The sequence below is a fragment of the Perca fluviatilis genome, chromosome 14 (assembly GCF_010015445.1).
Source record: "Perca fluviatilis chromosome 14, GENO_Pfluv_1.0, whole genome shotgun sequence".
In the NCBI taxonomy this organism is placed as follows: domain Eukaryota; kingdom Metazoa; phylum Chordata; class Actinopteri; order Perciformes; family Percidae; genus Perca; species Perca fluviatilis.
The window spans coordinates 27,621,726-27,636,250 of record NC_053125.1 but is presented as its reverse complement, the minus strand read 5'-3'; the positions used below and the strand labels follow the sequence as shown (position 1 = coordinate 27,636,250).

Sequence of the window (14,525 nt, the reverse complement as noted above, 5' to 3'; positions counted from 1 at the left end):
CACATACAATATTAAATGAAGTTAACTGTTCACACAATACAGTAACATGAGCTATTTAAATTAGCAGATACATGGTTAAACCTCATTAGCTCTTACCATGTATCACTGTGAGTACTTCGTCCACAGCAATCCCACCAATCAGTCCCAAAACGTCCCAGTTAGAGAGGAAATGCCAAAACATATTCTAGAACCAAGCAGACCAGCCTTATTGCACGATCCAAATTTTCTTTAAAAGTTGCCATTTTCGGCATTTAGCTTGCTAGCTTGAAGTTTGTTGTTGTTTGTCGAAGCGAACAGAGTTTGAGAATAGCAACACACAGATTGGAAGGTGAGAGACATCCGATGCGTGATGTGAGGCAATTATCCTGAAACTACTGTGTACTTCCATTGATCCAGACTACCTTGTAAGTTGTAATTAACTTTTATCTTGGTTATTTAACTCCTATACTACCTTATGTTTGACCTATCTACTGCAAACATCCTAACACATCATTGCCGTCTGATTACTTTGTGTCATGACTATTTTGCCTGTTATATCAATACCACTTTTTTCTTCAATATTCCACACTCTTTCTGGGATTTACAGCTGGTTCATTTCTTTTTTTTAGAATCCCACAAAGCTGAACGTGACAGATGGACTGTTCTTTGAACCTGCATTCACGCCCGTCAGTGGATCAATGCCCCTTGACACCGTCTTCATCCTTCTGCTGATACACACATGTGGAGGTAACTAACACTTATTTTGGGGTCAGTAGTAGCAGTAGTATTTGTTTTGTACTCGAATGTTCACAGGTTGTTTTATCAGTCTTAAATTCACCCATAATGATAAATATAAAAACTTACTTACAACTTACTTAAAAATTGTAATTTTGAATTAGCTAAATGTCACATTTTCTACATTTCCAAATCTGGCCCAATTACATTTGTAGTTACTACAAAGGCCTAAATAAGAGTTTTGCATTACTAAAGCATGGTTCTGCACATGGCATCCTTTTAGCAAAGATCACAAAGATGCAACAAGCTCTGTAGAACCAAAACATGCATCTTAATTAGCAGCCATACCTGAAGATATTTGGACTTTTATTGGAAAGTGAATGGTGTGTTGTTCTGCTGTCATTTCAGCTGGTTTGGTTGAATCCATTTCCACAGTGTGTCACCACATGAGCCTGGGTGGTGTCCTGGTTGATATGGCTTTAAGTTTGATTATAGCTGTTTATGGCATGTACAGATGGAAATGTAAGTCACAGTTCTATTTATCTATCCAAGTTTTATTATATATCTTATTTGTGTTATACGTCTATTTTTATATGTTGTTTATGTTATGTTTTGTGTGTGGACCCCAGGAAGAGTATCTGCTATTTTAGTGGCAGCTAATGAGGATCTAAATTTCATAGACAACAAAGGCTTGACTGTAATTGTTGTGCCGATGAAGAAAAATAAATAGTGTTATGCAGCATTATTTACATGTAAAAGTCATAAAAACTAACCAAGAGTTAATCATTTAAAATGTGAAAATATCTTTATTATTTAAAGTGATATTTCATGAGACTCCACAGATTTTGTTGCCATCACTAAGTTAGTCCAAGTTAGTTTTTTTTGTCTCATTTGTCATATATATCTAATGTCACAAGCCAAATTCTATCAGATAAAACAATTGTAATATGAATGACTATTTGCTTAACTCTTATGAACATTTCTGTTTTTTTTTTGGAAAAAGCACATCTTTTTGAAAGCAGAGTTGGTGAAGAGAATCGCACAGCTTCAAAAGGAGTTGCGAGCGAAGACAGAGGAAGACGGAGAAGATGTCGTCAGCACACTGATGGAGTTGAAGACTGAACTGGAGAACCAGAGGGGTCGACTCAAAGAGCTCCTGGAGGAGGTGGAGGGGAGGCGGAAACAAGCAGAATCTCCAGGCTGTGGAGAATGTTTGACAAACGGAAATACTAAGACGAAAGGAAATTTAGCCCCCCCGTGGAAACTGGACCAGACAAAGAAAGATAATGAGAGACAGCTGCAAACACTGAGAGACTGCTGGAGCCAATAGAGATCCAGGTTAATAAATTACACCGAAAGAAGGAAGTAGACTTTGGGTAAAGTACTCCGGTGGAAAAAAGTCAATATATGTAACTTAAAGCCACCAAAAGTCTAAAATGTAACCACCAACATACATTTCTATAATATTAGTCAAAATTATTCATTATTTCAAAATTAGGTCCAATAAATGGGATCTATTGATCATGAATTCCAAAAATAAGTGTAAAACTATTGGTCATAAGTTGGTGCTAGTGAAAAATAGCATCAAAAACGTAGGGAAAAAAGCTACAGAGTGAGACCTCTTTTCTTCTGTACTATCTTACACTGGCACATGCTCAGTAGCTCAGATCGTAGATCATGTCAGCTAGCTCCATAGACAGTAAAAGAAAGTTTTCTGAAAGAAATCATCTGAAATCATAAAAAGCACAATAACCATCACATCCTCATTCCTAAATGATATTAAAGGTCAATTTCCAAAGACTCGCAAAACGGCATTTACGACCGTTCTATTTACTGCCGCATAGTGGCAGTTTTATCATTTAACTGCTGTAATGTGACTGTTGTATTTTAACATAACGGCCACAGTTTTAAAATCATAGTAAACATGAAAATAAACTAGTTTAGGCAGCAAATTCACTTAGTTGAGGTTATATATATAACATTACATGTACACATTATCACTAGTTCCCCTAAACATCAGAATCATTGACATGTACAAAACACTACAATTCATTTGTCATTTAGTTTTGTCTCCATTTCCACACAGAAAAGAGAAGTAACAGAATAAACTAACAGCCAAGCCAGTGATGATGGGAAGAGAAGAACTGGAATGGAAATCTGAAATCATAAAAAACAGAATCACCAACACATCCTCATACATTGTAGGTCAATTTCCAAAGACTCACAAAACAACACGTATGACCGTTCTATTATTTATTTTCAAGGATAACCCCTGGAGATGCACCATCTCATTTTTGAGGGGGTCCTTTAAGATACAAAAGAAACCAACATCAAGATGGAGACTCATAATTAAAGTAAATACAGCACAAGACAATAACAAACATTTAAATACAACAACATTCACATTCATATACACGCACTCACTAACAATGCTCCAACAAACCTAATCCCTTCCCTTTAGCCCATACCATAATCAAAGTCAATCAGTGAGCCATCTGCGAAAATGCAAATACAGAAACAAAGTATAAATATATTTATGCACTTCACTATCGCATGCAGGTACATAACTGCAAACATGTACAGTATATGAGAAAAGAAAGAAAAAAATAAAAAGAAAGAGATCAGAAACAGGAACAAGATGTTTGAGAATAAGTAAAAAGAGACGATTTGAAAACATAAAAGGAAGTTATAGATCTGAGTGAGCGAGAGAGATTGTTCCAGTCTGATGGTGCTTTAAATTTAAATGCACGGCGACCTACTTCTTTGTTAATTCTGCGTATATAAAAGAAGAGCTGATCCGTATGCCTTAAATTGTACTGTGTATTAAAAGAAATTAGAAGATATTAACTGTTGCACTGTGTTGGTTTAATCTTGTCACTGTAGTCATGTGACTCTTCTATTTAAAAGTAACATCCACAGTTTTAAACACATAGTAAATGTGAAACGGAACTAGTTAAGACAACAAATAACTTAGGGATTTAATTAGTAAGGGTTAGTAAAACATCGCCATTGGCTTAAAACATGTCACTACTAAAATGAGGAGTCAAGGTAATGCCATTGCGTCACGACAAAAAATGGTGGCACTTCATTTTCCAGTACATTAAAAAAGATGTAATAAGCTGTACTTTGTACTTTGTAATTAGACCATGACTAGAATTAATGTTGTTTTTCAGAAGAGTACCGTAAAATAAAGTAGGCTATCAGTCTAATTTCCTCTTATTATATATTATTAGAAGGTAATTTGTAAACATTGCAAAGTAATTAGAAAGTAATTTCTACACCTTACAATGAAAATAGTGAAATGGTGCATGTATATTCATATTCATATACATATACAAGATAATCACACGTGATATTTCAAAAATGCATAGATTGATTGATTGATTGTGTAGGCTTTGTAGTTGGCTTGTGTCTATTCTTTTAACGTTACAGCTTCTTGCCACGTCGTCCCTCATTTGTCTACACAATCAATCAGTATGTGTTGATCTGTGTTTTATTTTGGACTGTACATATGCTGCTGATAATTTGAGCTCCTCAGACACAAACCACATGAGAACCTGTATGTCTGTAGAAGAGGCGTTCAGGAGCCTCTGTAGAAACAAAAAAAAGCAGCTTAAAGGATAAACTGTGTCTTGTATAATGGGAAGTATAAGGACAGAATAGAGTCAGTCTAAATATTAAACCATCTGCTGTTACTGCATCACCTGCGTTTTTGTTTAGGCTGCATGTCCCAACATAGTAAATAATAACAGTATGTGCTAACAAAACTGTAAATGGTGAACATTTCCCCCAGCTAGCATGTTAGGATTTTCATTAAGAGCATGCAAGCCTAACGACTTTAGCATTTAGCTCAGAGGACCTGTGCCTACTTTAAGTGATCTCAGGTGTCAGGAGATGATAAACAGGGGAAAAGCAGAAAAACATATTTCATACATCTGCTGTATCGACTGGATGATTTTACCATCATTGCTGAACTTTGAGCGTTCTTCTAAAAGAGATTGTTGATCGGCTTTTGGTGAGAAAACAAGAACAGTGGTTCAATTTCACAACCTGCAGCTTCAGCCTTAAACTGTTTTACTTTTTTCATTTGCAATTTTCTTATGTGCATAAAAAAGATTAAGTATTTTCAGTTCACATTGGTTTGTCAGCAAATCTGATTTTGCAAAACCTCAAAGAGTGTACAACTAGTACTCTGTAAATACAATACATAATTACTTCTTCATTAATATATTGTAAAGTTGCATTTCACAGAACAAATAAAAAACATATTTGGAAGTTGATTTATTTCAAAGCAAATATTGATCATAAATGTACCTCAGCATGAGTGAACAATTGATTATTAACACATGCATAACAAAGACGATGAATGAGAAAGGTCTTTGCCGATTAAATACTTGGAGTTCAACAGAATTGAAATCAAACTTGTATTTGTCTTTTTATCTCTTTATTACAAAATTCTACATTGGCTAGCCTATATACATTCAATGACAGTTAAACAAAACAAAACACAGAATAACAAAGATCTGTGAAGATTTAATATTTTCAATTCAGATAAAAATGCTAAATAAAGTCCCTGAGTTATGTTAGCTCACATGTTGTTGTTGTGTTGGTCAGTTCAATATTTGAGATTTTAGAATTATATTTTTGTCTTCATGATGAAGTGTTTTTCAGTAATTTGTCCAAATAGGAAGATTCAGACGTTCACCACATTTCAAATAAAACATGTTAGGAATTGCTGAACTTACCACAATAACAAAAAGGTAGTGTTTTATTTAATATTCATGACGTTCTTCTTTAGTTGATTTCAGATTAAAAGAGAGATGTGACATCATGGTGACAGAGCATCACTACAATCTGTGTTTTTACAGGAAGATCTGAGTCATGATGTTTCTGGTGTGTAACGTGTGTTAATGTGATCATTTTCTCCATGGGGCTTTCTGTTGCTATTCAGGCAGCTAAATGGGAGATTCTTGTAGTAAAAAGGGCAGAAAGGTCAGGTAAAAAAATAGTATGACAGCAGGCTAATTATTATCTTCCAGAGACTATGAACTGAGTTGATTTGATTCTCTCCCTTGTTGCTGGAGAGGGTGAACTTGAGTTTGTCTCCGGGGGTCCAGGACTTCAGCTCCCTCCATATAAGATCAGTGGGATATTGAAGGCTACCATAACCTGGGACAGCAATCTGCAAACATGCAAAGATCAAAGACTTACAAGCAGAATTACCCAATAATACATATTATATTTTTAATATCATCATTATTGTTGTTGTTATACATATCTTTTATTTCAACTGAAACTCAACAGAGGTGAAAGAAAGAAGAAAATAATGAAAATGCAACAACATAAAGTAAGGAATAAAATAAGACTCACTGTGATGATTTTGTCAGCCTTGAGCTTGAATGTTTTCGGAAATGTGTATGTGATGGGTTGTGTGTCGTTGATCTGCATTTCTAAATTCCATTCTCCCATTTGTTGGTCCTGCAGGATGAAAATCGCACACGAGAGTTAGGATGACGAGAAAGAGAGAGTAACAAGTGAATGTTACAGTTAAAATAGTGTGTTAATACATTGTTGCATGTAATTTAATTATTTAAATGAAAACAAGAGAACATTGATTTTGCAGTAAACAACAGGTTTATAAAGTATTGTTCCACACACACAAACAACCTTACCTCACTCAACGTGTTTCTGAGACGGATATAGTTGCCATTTCGCCCAACCTCATGAACAATGACAGGTCCCGTTGCTGAGCTCTGATTGGCCGAGCCCGTCTTGTCCTCCTTGTACTCAGAATCTTCATGCTCCCTCAATTCAACTCCGCTTGCATGTTCCTGTAAGAGAGACAACACATACGTACATTTAGTCATCCAACACTAATTATCTAGCTAACAGATATGCAGTCTTTTCTCTGTCAGCAGTAGATTACTGCAGGAAGTGATAGTCTGACAGAAAACTGTTCAGCTGCTGACTGAGATACATGTTGTCTTTCTACTTGTGAGTTTTGTGTAAAAAATATAATGAAATATTATCTCCTACATAGGAGTTACACAGTTTTGTCCAACCCATTCTCACTCCCAGCTCAATACCGTAAATACTGGCGCTGCTCAGTAGCTCTCAAGTAACGATGCAAAAATCACCCTTTAGCGTCTGTTTTAGACAAACAAGCAGAGGAGCAGCTCGACCGCGGTGCTGTAAAGTTAAGTAGTATGGAGAGAGACAACGGTAGTGAGTAGTATGAAAGAATGAAAGGAGGCTGGGTGGAGTGGTGGATGGGTGAAACAACATAAGACTTTCACCCAAGAGCCGGGGTTCTTATCCATAGTGCTCTTTATGTCGTGCATAATATCCTTGTCTGGTCTACTCTACATCAATAAAATATGATCAATATTAGCCTATATGTTATCTCACAGGACAATTATAGATTTACTGTTTCACTTCTTTGAGTCCAGTTTCAGTTATTTGTGTATCAGATTTGTTCTGCGTGGTTAGTTTGAACAGAAACAAATCAATGTCATATGAAGAAGATAAAAAAATGATTTGGATGAAATGATGAACCTCCATATTTTTGGCCATCAGCTCCTCCAGAGCTTTCTCAGCTTCCTCTTTCTTCTTCTGCTCATCCTGGAGCTGCTTCTTCAACTGGGAGGGGAGGAGAGAAAAGAGAGATGTTTTATTTCATTAAAGTGCAACTATTGTATAGCATTTTCAGGATAAAACTTGAATTTCGTTTACATGCTTTAATGTTAAAAAAAAACACTTCACCCTCTGTATGAGATGCTCTGTAGCAGCACCTGTCTCTTTAAACCCTCCTCCCGAAAATGGCCCAGTCAGGCACTCGGGAACCTATTTTACGACCAGGGGTGCTGAACACCAAAATAATGGATGTCCGGCGATTTCTCCCCCAGGAAATGTTTCGGTTTTGACAGCTACATACGTCATTTTAGCACAGTGTATGGGTGAAAGTGAGAAGTTTTAGAAAAGTCCTTTGCAGCCACAAATTTCACTGTTCCACAATCATGCGACAGCACTCGCCACTCACATCATTACCCTGTTTCAGTATATAGCTAAGGTAAATTACTTTTGTGATTGTCAAAACCACACCAGAGATGTTTGGCTTGAAAAGATATGCTAATAATCAGGCTGCAATGACCTTGTGGCTTCTCGACAGCAAATGTGTCCTAACCACGTCACAGCGGTTTCTGTTACACAAAACATATGCAATGAAAACAATCGTACTTACAGGTATTGACCTCACAGTGAACAGAATTATCTTTAGAGCAACTTGTTCTTTTTGCAGAATAACCAAAGTTTCAGGAGACACTGAACCAGCGTGTAAACCATAGTTCTATTCCACACATGAACAGGAAGTAAGCTGAACATATTCCCGTATTTCAGGATAATTACCAATTGTGCCCAGTAGATGGCATAGGCGGCGCCAGGGAGGGGCGATGGGGTGCTGTTGCTACCCCTAGGATTGCTATAGCACCCCCTTAGCACCCCCAAGAAATTGCTGTGGTTGATTTATAAATAAATAAATAAAAAATTGTTAATGTGTAAATAGTATAAGTAATTTATATTTAATTTATATTTGAAAAATTAATAGATACATTAATAAAACAAGCTAACTGAAGCTGGAGCTACTGCAACTGAGTATATAGCAGGACTTTGTACAGGGAAAAAACAATAAAAGCTTCTAAACCAAATATTACAGAACCGGACAGAATTTGGGGAGAAATTATCAGCTTTGGCTGCCAAGATTACAGCTATTTTGCGTTAGCATGCAGCTACTTAATAGTGTATGCTAAGGTTAGATTGTAGTGGAACGAAGCGGCACTTTTTACTGTCAAAAATCACAGATAAATGCTTCTGAACCAAACACTACCCAATCGGACATGTTTCAGCAGTAATGTGACCCGGAATTTAACAACATTGGCAGCACAGATGACATTGTTTACTACCGTTAGCCATGTAGCTACTATAGTTAGCAGTGGACACGAATAGAATATAGCAGCACTTTCTACAGTCAAAAATCGCAGAAAAACGCTTTTAAACCAAATACTACATGAACAGAAAATGCTTTAAATTATGGCCAGCTTAGAGTAGCGTAACACTGAGCCGAGAGTAGATAAAACTGTTGAAACCAGAGCGTTCAGAACATTTGGACATCTGAACGTTTTAGCTTACTTTGGTTTCTCTAAAATATTTTTACCCATTATTTGAAGTTTTGGACACATTTAACATCAAAATCCATCATTATAACATTGTAGATATGACAGAAAATAGGGAAAAGCATAATATGTCCACTTTAAGTAAATCTTTAATCGGTCTAACCATTTATACTGGAAACACCAGCTCAGTGATCTGATTTATTTTCTAACTGTGTGTACTACTTTAACTGGTTTTAACCACTGACTGAACTGATAGTTATATATGACATATTATAGTAACTGTTAGATTGTAAGGACCATACATCTCATGTTTGTTATGAAACATGTATTAAAATATAATTTTTTTGCTTCTGCACCACTTACAGTGATTAATTGTGTTTAACTGTGCCTACTGTGTGTGTGTGTGTGTGTACTTCTCTATTAAGCGTTTTGATCTCTTCCTTCCTGCTCTTGAGTTCTTGCTTTTGCTCTTGAGCACTGCTGTAAATTCATTAACAGGAAATATAAAAAGAAACGTGTAATATTGGTTTGGTTTTGATGTGTAAATTTACGTAAATCAATTTGATCTGATTCTGGACTTGGTCAAATCCCTGTGGATCTGGTCTTGGAATGATTTTTGTAAGTGACCTGCACACACTACTGTAAGTTTGAACATGTCTACACTATGTATGGCATAAAGAGTATATAATCAGTGTGTTTTATTATTGAAGTGAAAATGAACCTCCTACTTATTGGTCTCCAGTTCTTCTTTCAGAGTCTGAACTCTATCAGCTTTCTCAGGAGAGAGATGAACAGAGATGTAAATGATTCTATCAGGGCATATTAGTGAAGATACCACACAATGAAACATGTAAAAATAATCATAACTCAAGTCTTGTTTTTGCAACATTTGAATGTAACTGCAATTGAGTAAATTCACTTTTAATTTAACATAAGTATCTATGAGAAGTATTTGGAAGGTGAATTTTTAGTTTCACTTTGATAAATACTCTATACGTCTGCAGTGGTTGAGACTGGTTTCAGCAAATCAACCCTCCCACAGTGTTAACCCTCTCTATTTCAAGACTTATGGACAATAGAAGTTAGTCACTGTCAAAATAACAACTTTTGAGAATTTCAAATTCTTCTGTTGACCACATATTTCTTATCAGATGTTGTCCCTGTATTTCTGGTTAATCTCTCTCTTCTGTTATTCTAATCTCCTCTGATGTTTGCTCTCATGCTCATTTGACTCTGTCTGAACTGGGCCTCTTCGGTCTCATTCCTCTTGAACCTCTGAACGTCCCAACATCGATTAAAGTAAGCTAGTTAAAGTTAGTTGTTTTAGCAGCTTTTGTACTCTTCTTACTTTCTTTGGAAACACAGGTCCTGTTTCTTGATGCAACCATTTTCTATCTTTCTAGCTCAGATCAAACTTTACCTGCTTTAGTTTTATTCTCTTCCTGAAAGTCCTTCTTGTTTCTTTACTTACAAGTTTGATCTTCTTTTCCTTTTTTCCTGTCAAAGCCTCGGCTTCTTCTGCAGTGACAGACGGACCAGTTACATCCCTGTGGCTTATCTTTGAGTCTGTGTAAAAAAAGGTTGTAGTGTTAAAATACATTTACTTTATTTTTTGGAAATCACAGTATATGAGACATTTGAGTCTAAAATTAGGTATAAAACACCCAAATTTGACTGATTGTCAGAAAAAATAGACATACCACGTTTAGTAACTACATTACCTTTAAAACACTCGACATTTCAGTCAAATAACATTAAACAAGATCACTATTTCCACTAAATATCAGAATCATTTGACATGTACAAAACACTGCAATTAATTTGTGACTTGCGATTTTGTTTTGTCTCCATTTCACACAGAAAGAGAAGTAACATAATAAACAGGATGACAAAAACAGCCAAACTAACAGCTAAGCCAGTGTTGATGGGAACAGAAGAACTGGACTGGATCTCAAAGAAATCATCTGAAATCATAAAAACACAATAACCATCACATCCTCATAACTAAACGACATTAAAGGTCAATTTCCAAAGACTTCATAAAACGGCATGTACAACCGTTCTATTTCACCGTCATCAGTGGCGGTTTGATCATATAACTGTAGTCATTTGACTGTTCTATTTTAACATAACAGCCACAGTTTTAAAATTAAACTAGTTTAGACAGCAAATTCATTAGTTAGGGTTAGATAAACATCAGTGATTGGAGTAAAGCTGCTGGCACACTAACCCGATGGCTGATCAGTCGGCTCCTTGAGGTCCAACAAGACGCGACTTGACCATGTAATACATCTCCATAACAGCAGGTGGCGGCTAATCTGTATTGTCACCCAAAAAATTAAAACCGGCATCTGATTGGATGGAACGCGCCACGTGGGTCCGGTTTCTCGGAAACTCAAAGACAGACGTCATGGCGGCTTGTTCAGAATATGATCTCATATTTTACTAAAATAGTTCACGAAATGTGTTTCTGAAATCATTTTCAACGAGAAATAGGCCATTACAGTTGCTGAATCTGTCTTCATTTCCAGATCGACAAAGGTCAGTTTAAAAGATTTTAATCAGATTTTGAGAGGCTTAGTCACGCTCATCCCACTCGTCATTTCCGGGTTAACACTCCATCAGTCAGATTGGTTATGGAGTCCGACTGCCCGCCCTCCGATGCAACATGTCAAATCGGCCAAAATGAAGGCCGACAGCTCCTCGGACGGATGACGGCACAGAACACACCAAAGAGACTTGAGTCACCGACCTCGCCAGACTGTCCGACGGGCGATTATTGGGTTGGTGTGTCACTGCCTTAAAATGTACCACGTAAAACTACTACAGTGAGGCCGTATCGTGACGGTGTAGCATCACAGACAAGTCTGTAAAACTTGGTTAATTTTAAAATGACAATTGACTTTAAAAAAAGGTCCTTTGTTTGTTGACCCATCTCTTTGCAGAATTTGGTGCTCTTATACTTTGTCACCTCACTCTTGTTTGCTCTATTAATAGCCATGAGAGTTGGCCACGTAACAAGAAACATAATTCTCGGTCATTATTAGCTGCTGGAATAACATGATATTTATTCTAAACTGGACCATAGCTATCATCTATTAAATCATATTTACCTGTAACATGGATTTCTGTCTCTCTGGTCTGGTTGGTGTCCTTCTGCTGGACTCTACAGGTGAATCTGTTGCTGTGTCTCTTCTCCACAGTCACTCTGCTGCTGACAGTATAGAGATCACCGGGACCTCTGGCTGTCTCTGTTGGTCCAGCAGAGGAGGTTTCCCCTCACCCGTCCAGCCACAACACCTCAGGTTCTGGACACCAGCCTTTAGACTCACACTGTAGAACCACTCCCTCTGGTGGCTTCATCAATTCCTGCTAAACTCATGACAGGCAAGGAAGAACGGCACCTGATGCTGAGCAAAAGGAAGATTTAATCAGTAATTGGGCAATAAAATGATGACTGTGGTTGCTTAATCTACACTTATCAGCCTTATGTAAATACCATATACTGTATGTGTCAACTCACCAACAACAAGATCAACAAAAATACTCTGTGTTCAGCTTTGGAATGTAGCATTTGTATCTCCCGCATCAGAAGGTTTCACTTTGGACAGTTTCAATGTGAAAATGTTTTCCGCGTTTTCAGCTCATCAGGAAAGAGCCTAATGTCCGTCCTTTGAAGATGGATGTTTAATTTATACGTAGTCTGACCAGCACGCATACACAAGGGACAAATATAGGATTCAAAGTCAGATCTCGTCCACTCAAAATCTTGGCAGCAACATCCTCGGTCGGTTCCAGGCACGCCATGGTAAAGACGTGCCATCCGCTCAACTGATGCTACTATTGAGAAGGATAATGTACTGAGGACGACTGAAAGAAGAGATAAATACATTATATTAATTGCCGCATCCAATGGCAGGCTGCCCCAGGACGGCACAAGCTCGCTGGTTAGTAGTTACCTGATAAGAGCCAAAGTGGGTGGACAAAACTCACATTGCAACAGTCCATGTTTAGGTGCCACATCTCAATGGATAGCCGTTGTCCACCCCAACTCGTCCGACATAATGGACGCTTGGTCAGGACCGCTGCCAGTGCTTTTCAACATGCAGGTTAACCACAAAGTTAGGGATAGGAAAATATTGTGGGTGGGGGTAAAAAGATGTATGTTAGTTGGTATCTGCTGCTGAGGGTGACTATCGGAGGTATGTTGACCAGGTGGGAGTGAGAATAGTTTGGATGAACAGATAAGCATAATGTTGGTTACAACTAGGGTTTTTAAATGGAATTTGTTGTACTGTCATCTTTTCCAAGTTGTATGTACTGTACATGCTTAGCCAATCGCCAATGAGCTTTTACTTGTATGTGGGTTGGGCCTAAGACAAAAGAACAGCCAATCCGTGGTTTTATCCACTGTCAGCTGTCACAGAGCTTAGAAGTGATTTGGTCACTTTGCAATTAGAAAAACATGTACACACACCCTTAAATGTTTAAAATGAAGGACAGTGGATGCCACTGAAAAGATCTATCACTTTGTCTAGAGAGGAGAGGTGTTTGATAACTGAAATGCCTATGTCCCATTTAATAGCATACAGTATAATTATATTATTTTGTGTCTTTTAAGTCTAATTGTGACCTTTTTAGGAGTGTACTTGTATGTATGAGTTACCTCTACAGAATGTATTAGGTAGAAGATAGACAACCAAAGCCTAAGGGTCTGGCGAACCTGAAGGGAACCAGTCCATCCATCTGGGAAGGAAAACAGATTTCTGGAAATGGAGCAAAGATGATACAGTGTTGGAAATATGGCTTTTGGGTTGGTGTCCTTGGGTGAGTCTCGTCCAATAAAAATGCATCCATAACCCTCACATTACATTATTACATGTCACAATGTAATTTAGCTGATGCTTTTTGTCCAAAGCAACTTACAATTGCTATACTTATATATATGTTAGAGTCGCCGCCTCTGGAGCAACTAGGGGTTAAGTGTCTTGCTCAGGGAACCGCGTCGGTTGATGCATCAAAGTGGGTATTGAACCTGGATCTCTCCCCACACCAAGGTATGTAATGCTTAACGCCTGCACCATCACCACCCTCACGTATGGGTGTGGGAAATAAAATCGTTAACTCAAAGTAGTAAAGACTACATCATACATATTAAATCAAGCATATTTTTCTTCCTTTGGTCCCATTTGAGATTTAAGCAAAGGCCTACATGTACAAAATGTCCATATACTTTCACTTTTGTCTATGCATGCATTATATGTTGTGCATTGTGCAATTAGGATAGTATCATACTTTCACTTTTGTTGCAAACAACAAATACTGCACTCTTGTGTATTCAAAGAAGTGTTTTGAAGCTGCAAAATGTGTTTAATATTTCAGCTATGCCAGAAACCCTTCTATGATACAAATTCCCAAGTAAGAAAACATGGAGTTAAGATGATGCCGGGGAAGTTACGTATTGTCTATCACTTTTTACTGTATATGCCCTTATCACAAGCCCTCATACAGCGTCCTGACCAAAGTGTATTAAAAAAGCTAAGAGCAAGATGGAGGCGAGAACCATCGCACCACCTGCATGAAGCCACATATCCTGTCTTTCTCGTATGCATGCTCGAACTGCAGCGGCTAACCGGTTTTCTG

The 14,525-nt window shown here is 37.4% G+C and overlaps 2 protein-coding genes across 4 annotated transcripts in view; both read right to left on the bottom strand.

Moving 5' to 3' along the window:
* The window catches only part of LOC120572197 (high affinity immunoglobulin gamma Fc receptor IB-like), an 83,113-nt gene that overhangs the window by 30,840 nt on the left and 37,748 nt on the right, over positions 1-14,525 (bottom strand). The gene's annotated exons all lie outside the window — the stretch shown is intronic.
* LOC120572567 (lamin-A-like) lies at positions 5,044-10,482 on the bottom strand. The gene is made up of 5 exons (XM_039821891.1): positions 10,354-10,482; positions 7,270-7,353; positions 6,387-6,545; positions 6,085-6,192; positions 5,044-5,896 (listed from the first exon to the last, which is right to left on the bottom strand). Exons 1-5 carry the CDS (start codon positions 10,480-10,482, stop codon positions 5,708-5,710), a joined length of 669 nt encoding a protein of 222 aa, XP_039677825.1. The 3' UTR covers positions 5,044-5,707.